We start from the raw sequence: 14464 nt of genomic DNA, 5'->3' as shown, positions 1-14464 counted from the left end.
TAATAATAATAATAATAATAATAATAATAATAATAATATAGGAAATACTCTAAATGCTCTGAGAGTCCTTTCGCCAAGAGGAACATATGGGCCAAATTTCAAGTTTGTAGGCTTTATGGTTCTGGGGATTTTGTGATGATGCATGAAGGGCATTTCGCTTTTATGTGTATAGATAAATACTTTATTTATTTATTTACAATGTATTCATTGTATATTTTTTTTTGCTTGCAGCAGCCAGATACAGGTAGTCCTCAACTTACGACCACAACGGAGCCCAAAATTTAGGTTGCTAAGTGAGAAGTTTCTTATGCCCCATTTAACGACTTTTCTTGTCACATTTGTTAAGTGAATCACTGCAGTTGTTCAATTAGTAATACAGTTCTGGTTTCCTCTTTTACTTTGTCCCTTTGAAACTGCGACCATCATATATGTGAGTCAGTTGTCAAGCACCCGAATGTGAACACTGGGATGCTGCACTGGCCGTTAAGTGTGGAAAAACAGCCATATTTCCTTTTTTTTTTCAGGCCGTTGTAACTTTGATTGGTAACTAAGAGAACTGTTGCAGGTCGGGGGCTACTTATTTCAGAGAATCTTGCCTTTAGCGCGAATTAACTATACCTTCCTCTATTTTTTAAATCTTCGAGAAAAAGATTTAAAAATAATAAAACTAAGTTTTCCAGATTTTCCCCATTCAGACATGACTATACCGTTCACGTGAAAAGACAGACGCGTTTGTATCTTTGGCTCCGCCCGCTGCCACCTATCGCAGATCTCATTGGTCGTCATCATTAATTATTCCCGCCTACCCGTACGTCATTGACTCCACCCCGGCTTATCACGTACCGTTCCCCACTCCTCCCCACTTTACGGCGCTTACGTCGAACCCCGCCCCTTTCGGCCCCGCCCTATGGGCTCTTAGCCCGCCTTCCACCGCTGCATCCTCGGGCCCTCATTGGGTACCCGAGAATCTCCCTATTGGACACTTCACCTCCCGCTTTTCTGATTGGCCGGCCGCTCTCTTCCCGACCCACCAATCGGGTGTCGAGTTACCTCAGGAGGGTTGAGGCTAGGGCTGAGGCGGCGGCGACCTGTCAGAAGCCAAACGGCGTTATGGCTGGCCGAAGCCGGCGCGGCGCAGCTTGGAGGCCATGGATTCCGCTGCTTTTGTTGCTCTCATGGCAGTGCGGGGCCCGGGCGGCGGCGCATATAAAGAAAGCGGAGGCCGCTTCTGCTTCTTCTTTCTCCTCGGAGGGCCCGCATTACTTGGACGAAGCCGAGCTGGGCGAGACGCTGAGGCGGCTCGCTGAGGAAGATGCTCCGCGCGGCCTGGCGCGGCGCTTCTCCATCGGCCGCTCCAACGAAGGGCGCGAGCTATGGGTGCTCCGCCTCAGCGAAGGCCTTCCGGGGGACGAGGGCGGCGGCGGGCCTCCCCTGCCGGGCCGCCCTCAGGTGAAGCTGGTGGCCAACATGCACGGCGACGAGACGCTGGGCCGGCAGCTGCTGGTGCGCCTGGCCCGCGAGCTGGTGGCCGGCTGGGCCCGCGGGGAGCCTCGGGTCCGCCGCCTCCTCAATGCCACCGACCTCTTCCTCCTGCCCAGCCTCAACCCGGACGGCTTCGCGCGATCCCGGGAAGGGGACTGCCAGGGAGCCGGCGGCCGGGAGAACGGACGGGGCCTCGACCTCAACCGCAGCTTCCCAGATCAGTTCGGCGCCACGCAGGTGGATCTGGCCGCCGTGCCCGAAGTGCGCGCGCTGATGGAGTGGATGCGGCGCAACCGGTGAGGAGGAGGAGGAGGAGGAAGTGCACGTGGGGGGCGGGACCTGGGAGGAGAGGGGCGGGGCTTGCCGAGTCTGCGCTTTGAAGCGCTGCCTTATTCCTAGAAGTGGTGGCCACGCCCCTCCGAGGTGGGCGGGGCAACTTCTGATTTAGGGTTTTTATGTGTATGTGTATATAAGACATGTATGTATATACATGTGTGTGTACGTGTGTGTGTATGTACAAGCTATATACACAAAACCAGAAGTTGCACTGCCCAACTCAGACGATGCTTATGTATAATATATATTTATTTATTGAATTTATATTGCTGCCTATTTGCACATGGCAACTCAAGGTGGCTTACAGAATATAAAACCTCATTTAAAACAAAACTAATAAAAAATTAAAATTAATTAATATACTATAAATATAAATTGTGTGCGTGTGTACACACACATATATCTTATGTGTGTGTGTGTATACACACATATGTACATACAGGCATACACACTGTTCTTGGCTTACAACAGTTCATTTAGTGACCATTCAAAGTTACAACGGCACTGAAAAATGACTTATGACCATGGGGATGCTGCAACGTAAGTGTGAAAAACAGTCATGTCACTTTTCCAGTGTCGTAACTGAACGGGCATTAAATAAAATGTAAGTCAAGGATTACATTTATATGTATAGATAGATAATATTGATGCGTAGGTATATATATTTGATATGTATTTATAAAGGAGAATATTTGTAGCTCAGGGTTGAAATGAGGGGTCCTTGGTGTCCTCTGAGCTTGTTTTCTTGCAGATGTTTCATGATCCATCTAGGTAACATCATCAGTGATAGAAGGAAGGGAGGGATGAAGACAAGGAAGAACATTGGGGTCCTTGGTGGTCTCTGAGCTTGCTTGTTTTCTTGCAGATGTTTCATGATCCATCTAGGTCAGTGATCCCCAACCTTTTAGAAGGAAGGAGGGATGAAGACAAGGAAGCATCAGCTGGGGCCTGGTGGTCCTGATCTTTTTTTGAAAATGTTTCATGACCTCATCGGTAACATCATCAGTTAGAAGAAGGAGGGATGAAGACAAGGAAGAACATTGGGGTCCTTGGTGGTCTCTGGTAGCTTGCTTGTTTTCTTGCAGATGTTTCACGATCCATCTAGGTAACATCTTTTGATGAAAAGTGCTTCCGGATGAAGCTTTCTACCGGAAAACTCACGGCCTTGGCTCTGATCTTGCTTGTTTTCTTGCAGATGTTTCTGACCAAAGCTCACGGTAACATCATCATGATAAAAGATGGGAGGGCAAGACAAGGAAGAACATTGGGGTTTGGTGGTCTCTGAGCTTACTTGTCCGCTTGACAGATGGTTGGGGACCCATCTAGGTAACATCATCAGTGCTAATAAGGAGTGCAGTTTGCTGTCAGTTTATATTCTGGTGGCTTTCCCCAGTCAAGTGTTGGTTGGGTTGGTCTTAGAGATTTTTTGGTTGGGCTGTTCCCCTTTGGCTTCTTTGGCAATTTCTTGACTGAAGTATTGTTTACTTGATTGCTGGTCTGATGTTAATCTTGGAGTTAATATATATGCTGATTGCTGATGAAGAGGTGCTTCGTTCCTTGTGGGGCTGAGTGATAGTCTCTTTTACCTAGTCTATAGATATTGTTGATATCTACAGTATGTGTCGAAAGATGGTTGTTTTGTCAGAATGCGAGGCTTCTAGAAATTCCCTGGCATTTTTGGTCTTGGCTTGGTCTAGGGTGGTCACATTTTCCCAATTGAAACTATGGTTAAATCTGTCTCTATGTTGTGAAATTAAATGTAATAGTCTCCTGCTTGAGCAGGGGGTTGGACTAGAAGACCTCCAAGGGACCTTCCAGCTCTATTCTGATTGATTGATTTCCTTATGAATGCTTCCATCTTAAAAGTAGCCTATAAATAAGTTAGTGAGGGAATTCATAAATGTGTGAATCCTGTTAATATTTTTTCAATGTATAATGTAATGTAATGTTCTGGTTTTTCTTAAAAAGAATTCTTTGATGCTAGCTTGCTTAACATTGAAAGGTATCACATTCTTTTTGTACTGCTGGAGAGAAAGTAACTAAAAGAGCCAATATTTAAATAAAGCCAGAATCCCCATATCTGCTGCAATTGATCTATATTTAGGACATTCCCCTCTTTTTTGTTTGTGAGATTACACAACTTTCAGGTATCCATTTAAGTTTCTGCAATTTGGTTTTGCTTGTTGCTGATTCAAACACAAATACTTTGGTAGGAAAATAAATACTTTTTACCTCCCAGCTGCTGAGATTTTTATTATTGTTCTGTTTTTTTGTTTTTTTTTAAATATAGGTTTGTGCTTTCTGGAAACTTTCATGGAGGAACCGTTGTTGCAAGCTATCCATTTGATGACTCAAAGTCACACAAGTCCTCTGGGATATACAGCAAATCGGCTGATGATGACCTTTTCAAATACCTGGCAAAAGCCTACGCATCAAACCATCCCATCATGAAAACAGGCACCCCAAACTGTCCTGGGGAAGAGAAAGAAACCTTTAAAGATGGCATCACCAACGGAGCTCACTGGTATGATGTCGAAGGTAGGTTGTTCAACTGACTTGATTGCCAGCTAATTGATCGGAGCCTTTGGATGTAGAGCGGCCTAGATAATGTTGGAAATAAGAAAAAGAAAAGTATCCTAGCAACAGGGCCAGTGGTGACTTTTGATTCTGCCTGTTTATATGTCATTGTCATACCCAGTAAAACAATATATCAAGAAACCATTGGGTTTAACTAGTATAAGTAATCCTCGAGTTACAGCCCCAATTGAGCCCAAAATTCATGTTGCTAACATTTGTTAAGTGAGTTTTGCCCCCCTTTTATGACGATTCTTGTCACCGTTAGGTGAATCACTACAGTTGTTAAGTTAGTAAACCAGTTGTTAAGTGAATCTGGCTTCCCAATTGACTTTGCTTGTCAGAAGATCACAAAAGGGGATCGCATCACCCCAGGACACTTCAACTGTCATAAATAAGAGCCAGTTTCCAAATATCCAAATTTTGATCATGTGAACATAGGGAAGCTGCATTGGTCATAAGTATGAAGAACGGTCATAAGCCCCTTTTTTCCGTGCCATTGTAGGAGGAGGAAGGAGCATTAGATACATTCACCACCTTGATTTATTAGCCCATGCAAGAAAGACCGGGACTCTAATAAGTAAATAAACCACAGATAAGACAGGAGGATAATGTGTTGCAGCTGTTCTCCCTCGGTTGGTGGCACATGGGTTTTGGAACCACACCTAGGACCTTACCCTAACCCTGCTGGGAGGTCTGGATGCAGGTAATCAGAATTGGGACAATCCACCCCTGAATCCTTCATGCTGCACTTCCTTAACTGGAAATATTTATATAAACCATCGTAGAGGAAGAGAATTTGAGAGGGTTGCTGGATTCAGCCAAGAACCCCCTTTGCCTCAGAAGGAAAATCTGCTCGCAAGTCGTAGTCTTTGACTTACGACCGCAATGCAGCCCAAAATGTATGTCATTAAGTGAGATATCGGTTAAGTGAGTTTGCTCCATGTTTCTGGCCACCTTTGTTAAGCGAATCCCTGCAGTTCTTCAATGAGTCACACTGTCGTTAAGCCAATCCGGTTTCCCCCATTGACTTTGTTCGTCAGGAAGGTCGCAAAATGGTATCATGTAACCCCGGGATGCTGCGTCTGTCATAAATGCGAGTTCGTGGCCAAGCATCTGAATGTAAATCGCGTGACCCTGGGGATGCTGCAATGGTCGTAAGTGTGAAAAATGGCCCTAAGTCCCTTTTTTCAGGGCCGTTCTAACTTTGAACGGTCACTAAATGAACTGTTGTAAGTGGAGGACTACCTGTATGGAGGATGTTACATAACACTTGTGTATGGCTTGTTTGGGCATATTGCAATTGGTTGGGGTTCCCTCCGGATCCCCCAAGTTAGAAGAATGCTACACATTCCACCTGAAGATGGGTGGAGGCAACTGCTCTTATTCTGATTAATATGGGAGACAAGTTGTCCCACAAGTAACCTGGCCCTGCGGCATTGTAAGCTTTAATAACCAGCACTTTGAATTGTACTCAGAAATGAACCATCAAACCAGAGCAGCTTGTGAAGCAGAAGTGTTGCACGGGCATATTGAATCATGCCCTCCCCTGCACTTAGGACCAGTTGAAGTTTCTGCGGGGGTGTGTGTGTGTGTGTGTCTTCAAAGGTAGCCCAGGTAGAGTAGTCAAGCTGTGAACGGACAAGGGGGTGGGTGATGGTCTGAAGGTACCTTTGATCCAGGAAATACCGAAACTGTCTCCCTCAACATCTGCCTAGGAGGTAGTTGGATCCTGCAGGGTTGGCACACTTCCAATTCCTTCAGTTAAATGTTATCTATTGGAACTCTGGAAATGTGCCTTCTGTAGGAGAACCTAAAGAATGAGGCCCCCCTCAAAAAAACTAGATCACCCCCCCCCCTTTTACGCTCTGCTGTTGCTTCCAAGCCTGTTATTCTATATTCTGCTTGTAAGAACCCTGAAGCCCTGGTTATTCATCCAGGCCTTTCACAAGGGAGAATGAGACCCAGACTTCAATTGCAATAATTTATGAAATACTGGTACTCAACTGCTAGGAAAGATTGCAAAAGCATGTAGAAAAGCGGGTAAACAAGGAAAATACTATATTCCAATCTTATGAATAGTAAGGTTTCTTTATGAAGAAAATAGATACGTTGAGGCATTTAACACAGGAAAAAAAATTATGCTGATGTCTTTATTTCTGACAGATATTTCCATGGCTAATTATGTGCTTTCGGTGTTGCTGTTGATTGAAAAAGGATTGCAAAGGATTGTATGTTACGCCAAAGGTTAGCTTTGGTATAGTAGCTAAACAAGTATGTTTAATTAAATTAAAATGAGTTGTGATTCTGAATATACATTCAGCATTACAAGGTATACCTAAGATCTAACCGAAATAATGTTTAAAGATATCTATACTGGATTTTTTGTGTGTAGTTGATTTCTAATACAATAGACATCTCTAATACCAACCTATATATTCCTGATTTCTTGCTTTACGATTCTGCAGTTGGTTTTGTTGCCCTTGTGATATGTATGGCTGTGGGTATGTGGGTTTGTGCTGAATAATTTTCTGTTAAAGTTTAAATATTTTTTTTTTACATTTTGTAAGCTGCCTAGAAATGATAGCTTTAATTTAGACAACCTATAAATTTGATTAAATTAAAAATGTTGAAAAAAGAAATTGGATTGAAGTAAATATGATGTTGCTAAGTCTCCTTATGTTTAGTCTCTTTATGTTCTTTAAAAATTATGTTGGGTTAAAGAAGCATCTTTTATTCTAATTAAATGCTTTAGATCTAACTGTTCTGATTTCTTTTTCACTAGCTTCATCTAAACTAGTGATAAACAGATTAAACAACCATAAGTCTAATTATCAAAATAAAATTAGTTCATTGTTATCAATGGAAAAGAGATAGTATTTTGAAGCCATGCATTATGTCTATTAATACTTTTATATAAGGACTTCATTAATTTTGTCATAATTAGATGTCAGATCTAATAAAAAATAACTTTTTGTTCTAATAAAATTAATAATTTAATTTAGTCAGCAGATTTTTGCATTGACCAAATGTCTTATTTAAATAAAACTATCTCTTTTTATCAGCAATCATTATCTCATTTTCCTGTTATAGCCCCCATTTCTCTCTCTCTCTCTTTCATCATAGCAAACACACCCAAATAGTGCAATAAGATATGAGCTAATTATATTTACAAGGATTGCTGGGTTTAATGTACCGTACAAGGAAATAGAATGAGTAAATAGTTGTAAAACTTAAAATTATTACTCAGCTCAAACCAGGATATCCTTGAAGAAGCATAATTTCTTTTTTCATATTTACAAATACCTCTGTTAGGTAGAAAACTATGAATTACAGATTAATTCTTTGCTATCATATAACAGGAAAATACATGTTTTATATATAACAAATAGTCTGATGCCCTCCAGCTATTTTGAAGTAAAAGTCCCACAACCCCTCATCACTTATCATAAGGCTCCTGATGGGAAACATTTATTTATTTTTAGTATACTGCTATAATTCACAACATCTGACAGTTAAAAAGAGCAACATCAAAATATCACAAACCTAAAACTCATAAAACAGCAGTGTGTCACCCCTGCTCTATTTTATGGCAGCAGTAATAATACTTGAAACAAATGTTAGCTTCTTCATCTCAGTTTCTCTTTTGCTTTTTCCTTCTTCATTTTCTTATGCAACACGTTTTTAAATTGTGATTCTTTTTAGAAACATATATCACAGAGACCAACTGTTCCCAACTATGTTTCCAGATTCCTGCTTTTTATGCTTCACAGCATTTATTGGGTAAACCTTCTTGCAATCTGTCTCTCCATTAAAAAAATAAAAATGTGACAAACTGGCGCTGCTCATTTTTATAAGCAGATCTGTTAGTAGCTGTGAACTTCAAAACTTCCGTGTTTGCTTAAGAGAAAATCTTCCTTGGCACGGTGGTATTTACAGTACTTCTTTAAGTCCTTTAGACAGTTTCCCATGTTACATAAAGCTAATTATCTACTTAGAAAATTGCCACGGCTGCCCATCTTAGAGATGAATTTTGAGAGCCTAACAATTGGAAATTGAAAAACAATATAATGAAACTTCTACCATTCTAGACAACAGACACAACACTAAAATACTTACAGCACAATAACCCAGCCACACCTATATTAAGCTCATCTAACACTCTGGCTCAGTGTCTGGATTTTAGCCAGGTCTTTGGGAAAGCCAGGAGAGTTGGGACTTTCTGGATCCGGGGTCCCCAACCCCCAGGCTGCAGCATGCCAGAAACTGGGCCATGTGGGATGCAGGAAGCATGCGAAGCCACATCCTCTCTGGTCCACGGAAAAACTTCTCTCCACGGAACCAGTCCCTGGTACCTCAAAGGTTGAGGTCCGCTGTTCTAGATCTTGGGGGGGGGGGGGACATCTACATGACGTGCTGCAGTAGACAAGGTATAATTCCTTGGTCCCATAAGATGGGATGTGGACTTCACCCATCTTGGTGCACCTGAGAAACTTTTAGGGATATGTGATCTCGCAAGTAAGCTGGCCTAGTGCACATTCCAGCACCTGCAGTAGCATGTAGAAGCCTACTGAGAGCCAGTGCAGCTTGTGTAACAATGATCTAACTTGGGCAACACTGCATCTGCTGTTTAAAAACCACTTTTTATGCCTCTTCTGTTGCACACTAAACCAGTCGGACCCCTCACATCCTGGACATGCTGCTATAGGGCACTGCGTGCCAAAACAACCAGACACAAGGACAGTTCCCACCACAACCCTCCCATGCCGCCATATTGCTGAACACTTAATTCCCACAGCACTGTTTTGGGACTAAGAAATTTACCCATGTAGTGGGCTGTATTTGCTATTATCTTTCTCATCTTCTCATTTCTCATCTTTCCTACTATCTTCTCCTTCTGATTTATCACTTCTTGTTTGTATCTTATGATTAATGGTTGTAAGTATGATTTATGATCTATGACGTATCACTGTGTAATTGTCAAATGTGTGTACACCGAGAGCTTATGCACCGGAGACAAATTCCTTGTGTGTCCGATCACATTTGGCCAATAAAGTTATTCTCTTCCCTTCGGCTCTGCTCCTAGTCTGCTCCTACTCCACTCCACTCCATGTACTGTTGTTCTGTTCTATTCTATTCTATTCTATTCTATTCTATTCTATTCTATTCTATTCTATTCTATTCTATTCTCTCTTCTGTCATACCCTAAACTATTTCTATCTCTATCCTAGTACTGTTTTCTATTCTATTATCTAATTTATTCTCTATTTTATTTATTCTGTTCTATTCAGAACTTTCATTACTTTTCAAGAACAGTTGTATGTTGAGCACATTGCAGTAATCCAGCTGGGAAGTGACTAGGGCGTGGTGAATTGCCAGAAGGGCCTCCCGCTATAGGAAGACATGCAGTTGGCACACAAATATGGACAAAAGTGACCTAGCCAAGCTGGCACCTGCTGTTCAAACATGAGCCATGAGTCTACCAAACTCTGGGGGAACTGCTAGTCCATTGCCAATTAGAGGTGAAAAATAGCTGGATTCAGGAGACCTGAAATGCCAAAGCCTCTTCATCTTGAGTCACAGTCTGTTCCTGCACATCTAGACTCTCATAGCCTCCAGGCACTCAATAAGCACCTCAGTGTCCTCATTTACCTGGCCAGAGGTGGAACTGAGTATCGTCAGCTGATGATCTTTCACACTCTGCCATTCACTGACCTTGGTTTCATGTCAATGCTAAATAGAAGTGGAGAGAAACGGATGCCAAATAAAGGAGAAGAATCACCACAACATAGTGCACACGCATCCACTCCTAATACCGTGACCTCTTGAATGAGGTTTCTCGGAAAGGCCCAGGTGGCCCCCACCCTGGGTTTTCACCTGAGCTTTTTAGTGAGAGAGAGCGCAAAGACACTGCTTCCTTCCTCCCCATTTTGTTATCCTTGCCATTTTTTTTTACTGGCTGTTAATGTATGTCTCTTGGTTTTTTTAGTATTGTGAGCCTCCCAAACTGTTTGGGAGTACGGCAAGCATACAAATTTGATAAATAAAATCAGTGTTATCAAAGGCCCCTGAGAGATCCAGGAGGGGAAGAATGGTTGCACACACTCCCCCACCCCCATTCTTGTTTTCCAAAGGCCCTCTACAAATGAATCAGCGCTATACCTGACAGGAGCCCCAACCAAGAAGCGTCCAGATAATCTGCTGCTTCCTCAAAAATTGCAATTGTAAATTGCAGTCACATGACTGTGGGATGCTGCAAATTTCCTTTGCAGCAAATATAAGTATTCTGTAACTATAAAGTTATCTCTTACTGTTACGATTACAAAACATACTATTTCCATTATCTAGATTTTTTCCTAATCATCAAAGCCAAAAAGTGCCTTTTTTTTTGTTTCATGCAAAAAATATACACAAGTTTTCCAGTCACAAATATATTGTCTTTTCTCTGATCAAAGAAGTCAATTTAGCCATCCGTGCAAATTCCAACATTTTCACCGACTATTCCTGTATTGTGGGTAATTCTGAACTTTTCCACTTTTGAGCATATAGTCATCCCACCGCAGTCGTCCTTTGTAAAAAGAGTTCTGTGACTGTTTTCTAGCTTATTTGTCCATTAAAAGTTACAGCGTTGTGACTGCAAATGGTTGCTAAACGAGGCAGTCTCTAAATGAGCACTACCTGTGTGTGTGTTTTTCACATTATATTTTAAATGTGCCAAGAACAAGGATTTGCTATATGACTTTGCATGGCAAGAACAAATTTCATATTTGTCCAGGGTGCACTTTCATCTGCTTATCGTTTTGCTGCTGAATTTGGCACTCCTGCTTTGAAATCTGAAAAGGTTATTTTGTTAACCTTAAGAATACTGTTAAATCAGCATTGGAACAGGGGCACCTTGTTTGGAAGTTGTGATTAACTTTCTTTGGGACTTTGGATAGGTACATTCTTTGGATAGATAAGCTTAACTTACAGTACAGTTAAGAGTACAGTAATGATAAAAATGAGGAGAGACATGCACTTTACTGTTAGTTTTTCAAAAGAAGAGTTTACATATACGGTATATATGAGAATGTACAATCCTTTAGATTGAGTGAAAAATGAAAATTATATCAATGTGGTACTTAAATACAATTAAATTAACATAAGTATTTCAATAATATGGTATACTTGAAAGGTTAGTCCAATTCTAAGCATCAAGTATTGACCTACTGAAGAATAAAAAGAGAAGATGAGTATAAAATGCCTCAGACATAATGAAAAATCAGGACTCCTGCATATTAACCTGTTACGTTTTTTTTGTAAACAAGATCACCTATGACAAATAGGGAAGTTGCATGATCTCAGAATTTCAATTGTTATTTTTAAAGTAGCAGACACAGATTTCCCCCCTCCTAAATGGTCCTTTGTTTCTTTGAAAGTTGAAACCTTTTTTTTCTTCGTTTGCACAAATGGGTTTTCCTGCCTACTGATGCTAATGCTAATTTGAAATTATGTGAAGAGAAGTCTTGTTGGTGCAAAAGATTATTCTTTGCTTAATTATTTCACGATTCTTTCTGTACATGCCTTAGGTGGAATGCAAGATTATAACTATCTTTGGGCTAACTGCTTTGAAGTCACATTTGAACTTTCCTGTTGCAAATACCCACCAGCTTCTCAACTTGAGCAAGAATGGCTGAATAACCGAGAATCTTTGCTCACTTTCATTGAAAAAGTAAGATTTGACTTTAACTCTCTTCTTGACTATGTTAGCAAAACAATCCATGTAGGGGTGGGATTCTACCTGGTCAGACCGGTTCTATAGAACTAGTTGTTACGATTCTGCGCAGTTTAGAGAACCGGCAAATCGCGCCACTGGCTGGCCCCGCCCCTTCCCACCCACTCACCCCTTACCTGGCATGAGCGCCTTCCAATTTTCCTGTGTTTGGTAAATTGCTATTTTTCCTCCCCCCCCCCCACCATCAGCTGTTCTGCAGGGCTGGGAGATTTAGATTAGCAGGAAATTGTTGGATTTCTTGCTTTGTAGCTAATCTAAAAGCAGAGTTGAACCTACCTTAGGACTGAAGCTTCTATTTTTCAGTGCAGACTCAGGTAGCAGATTGCAGAAAGATAGATCTCTGAATGAATTGGTGATTCTGTGAGCAACTCAATCTGCCTGCCTGCTTTGCCTGATTTTGGTTGCTCTTTTTTTAAAAGTTGCTCTTTTTTATATAAAAAAAATAAGTATTTGCATACATGGTGTATTGTGAGTTAATTTTGTGAGTTTGCTTGCAAATTTTATGTGACAGACTCAGGTGGGCAGATTGCAGAAAGATTGATCTCTAAGTGAATCTGTGTTTCTGTGAGCAACTCAATCTGCCTGCCTGCTTTGCCTGATTTTGGTTGCTCTTTTTTTAAAAGTTGCTCTTTTTTATATATAAAAAATAAGTATTTGCATACATGGTGTATTGTGAGTTAATTTTGTGAGTTTGCTTGCAAATTTTATGTGACAGACTCAGGTGGGCAGATTGCAGAAAGATTGATCTCTAAGTGAATCTGTGTTTCTGTGAGCAACTCAATCTGCCTGCCTGCTTTGCCTGATTTTGGGTAAAAGTTGCTTTTTTATATAAAAAAAAATTCAATATTTTCACAAATATTTATAATATTTACTTGACCACCAAGCCATGCCCAGTCAGCAAACCACGCCCACCCAGTCACATGATCACCAAGTCATACCCACAAATTAGGCCACTCCCACAGAATTGATTGTTAAGAAATTTGAATCCCACCCCTGAATCCATGTATATTTGAATCTGTCTTTGTTCTGAATAAAAGACTATTCATCTCTGTCAGGGCTTTCTTTGCCTGTAGATTTTGAATATGCTTCTTGTTTGTCAGAATGTCAGCTCTGCCTAATCCCTTTTGACTCATAAATTGGACCAAGGACACAATTTTTAATGTTCATATTATTGTTTTATGACCCATGTAAAATTTAGCACGATTCGTACCAAATGAAATATGAGAAAGTGTAACTGTGGTACAGCAAAATTCTGGCAATATTTAAAAAGAAGGAAGTGTCACTGATCCATGTTTGAATTTCTTTGTTTCAAATCACAAAAAGACTTTGGTTTAGAGATGTATGCTAAGCTGTAATAATAAGTGGGTTTGGTTTTAGCAGTTTTATAACTCCAGTTAATCGTATCCTATTTATTAAATTGATGGCCAAGCAAGCCATAATTAGATCTGTTTTAATCAGATCTTTGTCTCAAGTTTCTTATCACTCTTAACACATTTAACAATTACCCAACTAAGCAGGGAATAAGTAATTTTTCCCCCCTCGCTCAAGTAACTTTTGTTTCATTTGCCCAGGGTAAAGGTATCTGGTTGGGTCTTCACAAGCTTTATCCAGGGTCACTTATATTATCTAAATTCTCTCAGATTTTTCACTGCAGCTGTGTGTGCTCAGAAATATTCAAGTATCTTCAAAAATACTTTATCTCAAGAGTTACACATAGTTCTTTCAAAGTTACTTCCTGTCCTGATCTCTCTTTCATATCTAAAGTCAACACTGGCAATATTTACATATCAGATTAAATGATATTCCTTGTATTCAGCTATTGATTACAGGTAATCCTCGACTTATGACCACAATTGAGCCCAGAATTTATGTTGATAAATGAGACATTTGTTAAGTGAGTTTTGCCCCACTTTACGACCTTCTTTACCACTGGTGTTAAGTGAATCACTGCAGTTGTTAAGTTGGCCACACGGTTGTTAAGTGAATCTGGCTTCCCCATGGACTTTGCTTGTCAGAAGGTCGCAAAAGGGGATCACATGATCCCAGGATACAGCCATCATAAATCTGAGTCAGTTGCCAAGTGTTTGAATGTAAATGTCAGGGCTACCTCCCTTCAAACCCTAAGAAAGAAACCCTCCGACTCCATTGATTTAGAGAAGAGGGACTTTTACTAAGAATGAACTGATAGCAGCAAAAGCAAGGCAAGATCTCAAGCAAACCGTGTGAAAGCTACACACTAAAGTCACCCCAAGTCCCTCTCCCTGGGGTCCAGCACCAAGAGGCCAACCAACATCCAGT

The 14464-nt window shown here is 40.9% G+C and overlaps 2 protein-coding genes across 2 annotated transcripts in view; one reads left to right on the top strand and one right to left on the bottom strand.

The window, feature by feature from the left end:
• Positions 1-12545, bottom strand: part of TMIGD1 (transmembrane and immunoglobulin domain containing 1) — a 39313-nt gene extending 26768 nt beyond the window's left edge. Inside the window, exon 1 of the mRNA XM_087955932.1 lies at positions 12443-12545. The gene's annotated coding sequence lies outside the window, so the exon portion shown is untranslated. The remainder of the gene's footprint in view (positions 1-12442) is intronic.
• The window catches only part of CPD (carboxypeptidase D), a 52332-nt gene continuing 38097 nt past the window's right edge, over positions 230-14464 (top strand). Inside the window, exons 1-3 of the mRNA XM_087955753.1 lie at positions 230-1778; positions 4109-4356; positions 11961-12103. Coding sequence (XP_087811879.1) covers positions 1111-1778; positions 4109-4356; positions 11961-12103 — 1059 coding nt within the window. The 5' untranslated portion in view covers positions 230-1110. The remainder of the gene's footprint in view (positions 1779-4108; positions 4357-11960; positions 12104-14464) is intronic.

This window comes from Notechis scutatus, chromosome 1 (genome assembly GCF_049901735.1).
Source record: "Notechis scutatus isolate UNSWTSFEM ecotype Mainland chromosome 1, rNotScu1.2, whole genome shotgun sequence".
NCBI classification, from domain to species: Eukaryota; Metazoa; Chordata; class Lepidosauria; order Squamata; family Elapidae; genus Notechis; species Notechis scutatus.
Note: the sequence above shows the minus strand (reverse complement) of the source record. Positions and strands in the feature narration are given on the sequence as shown.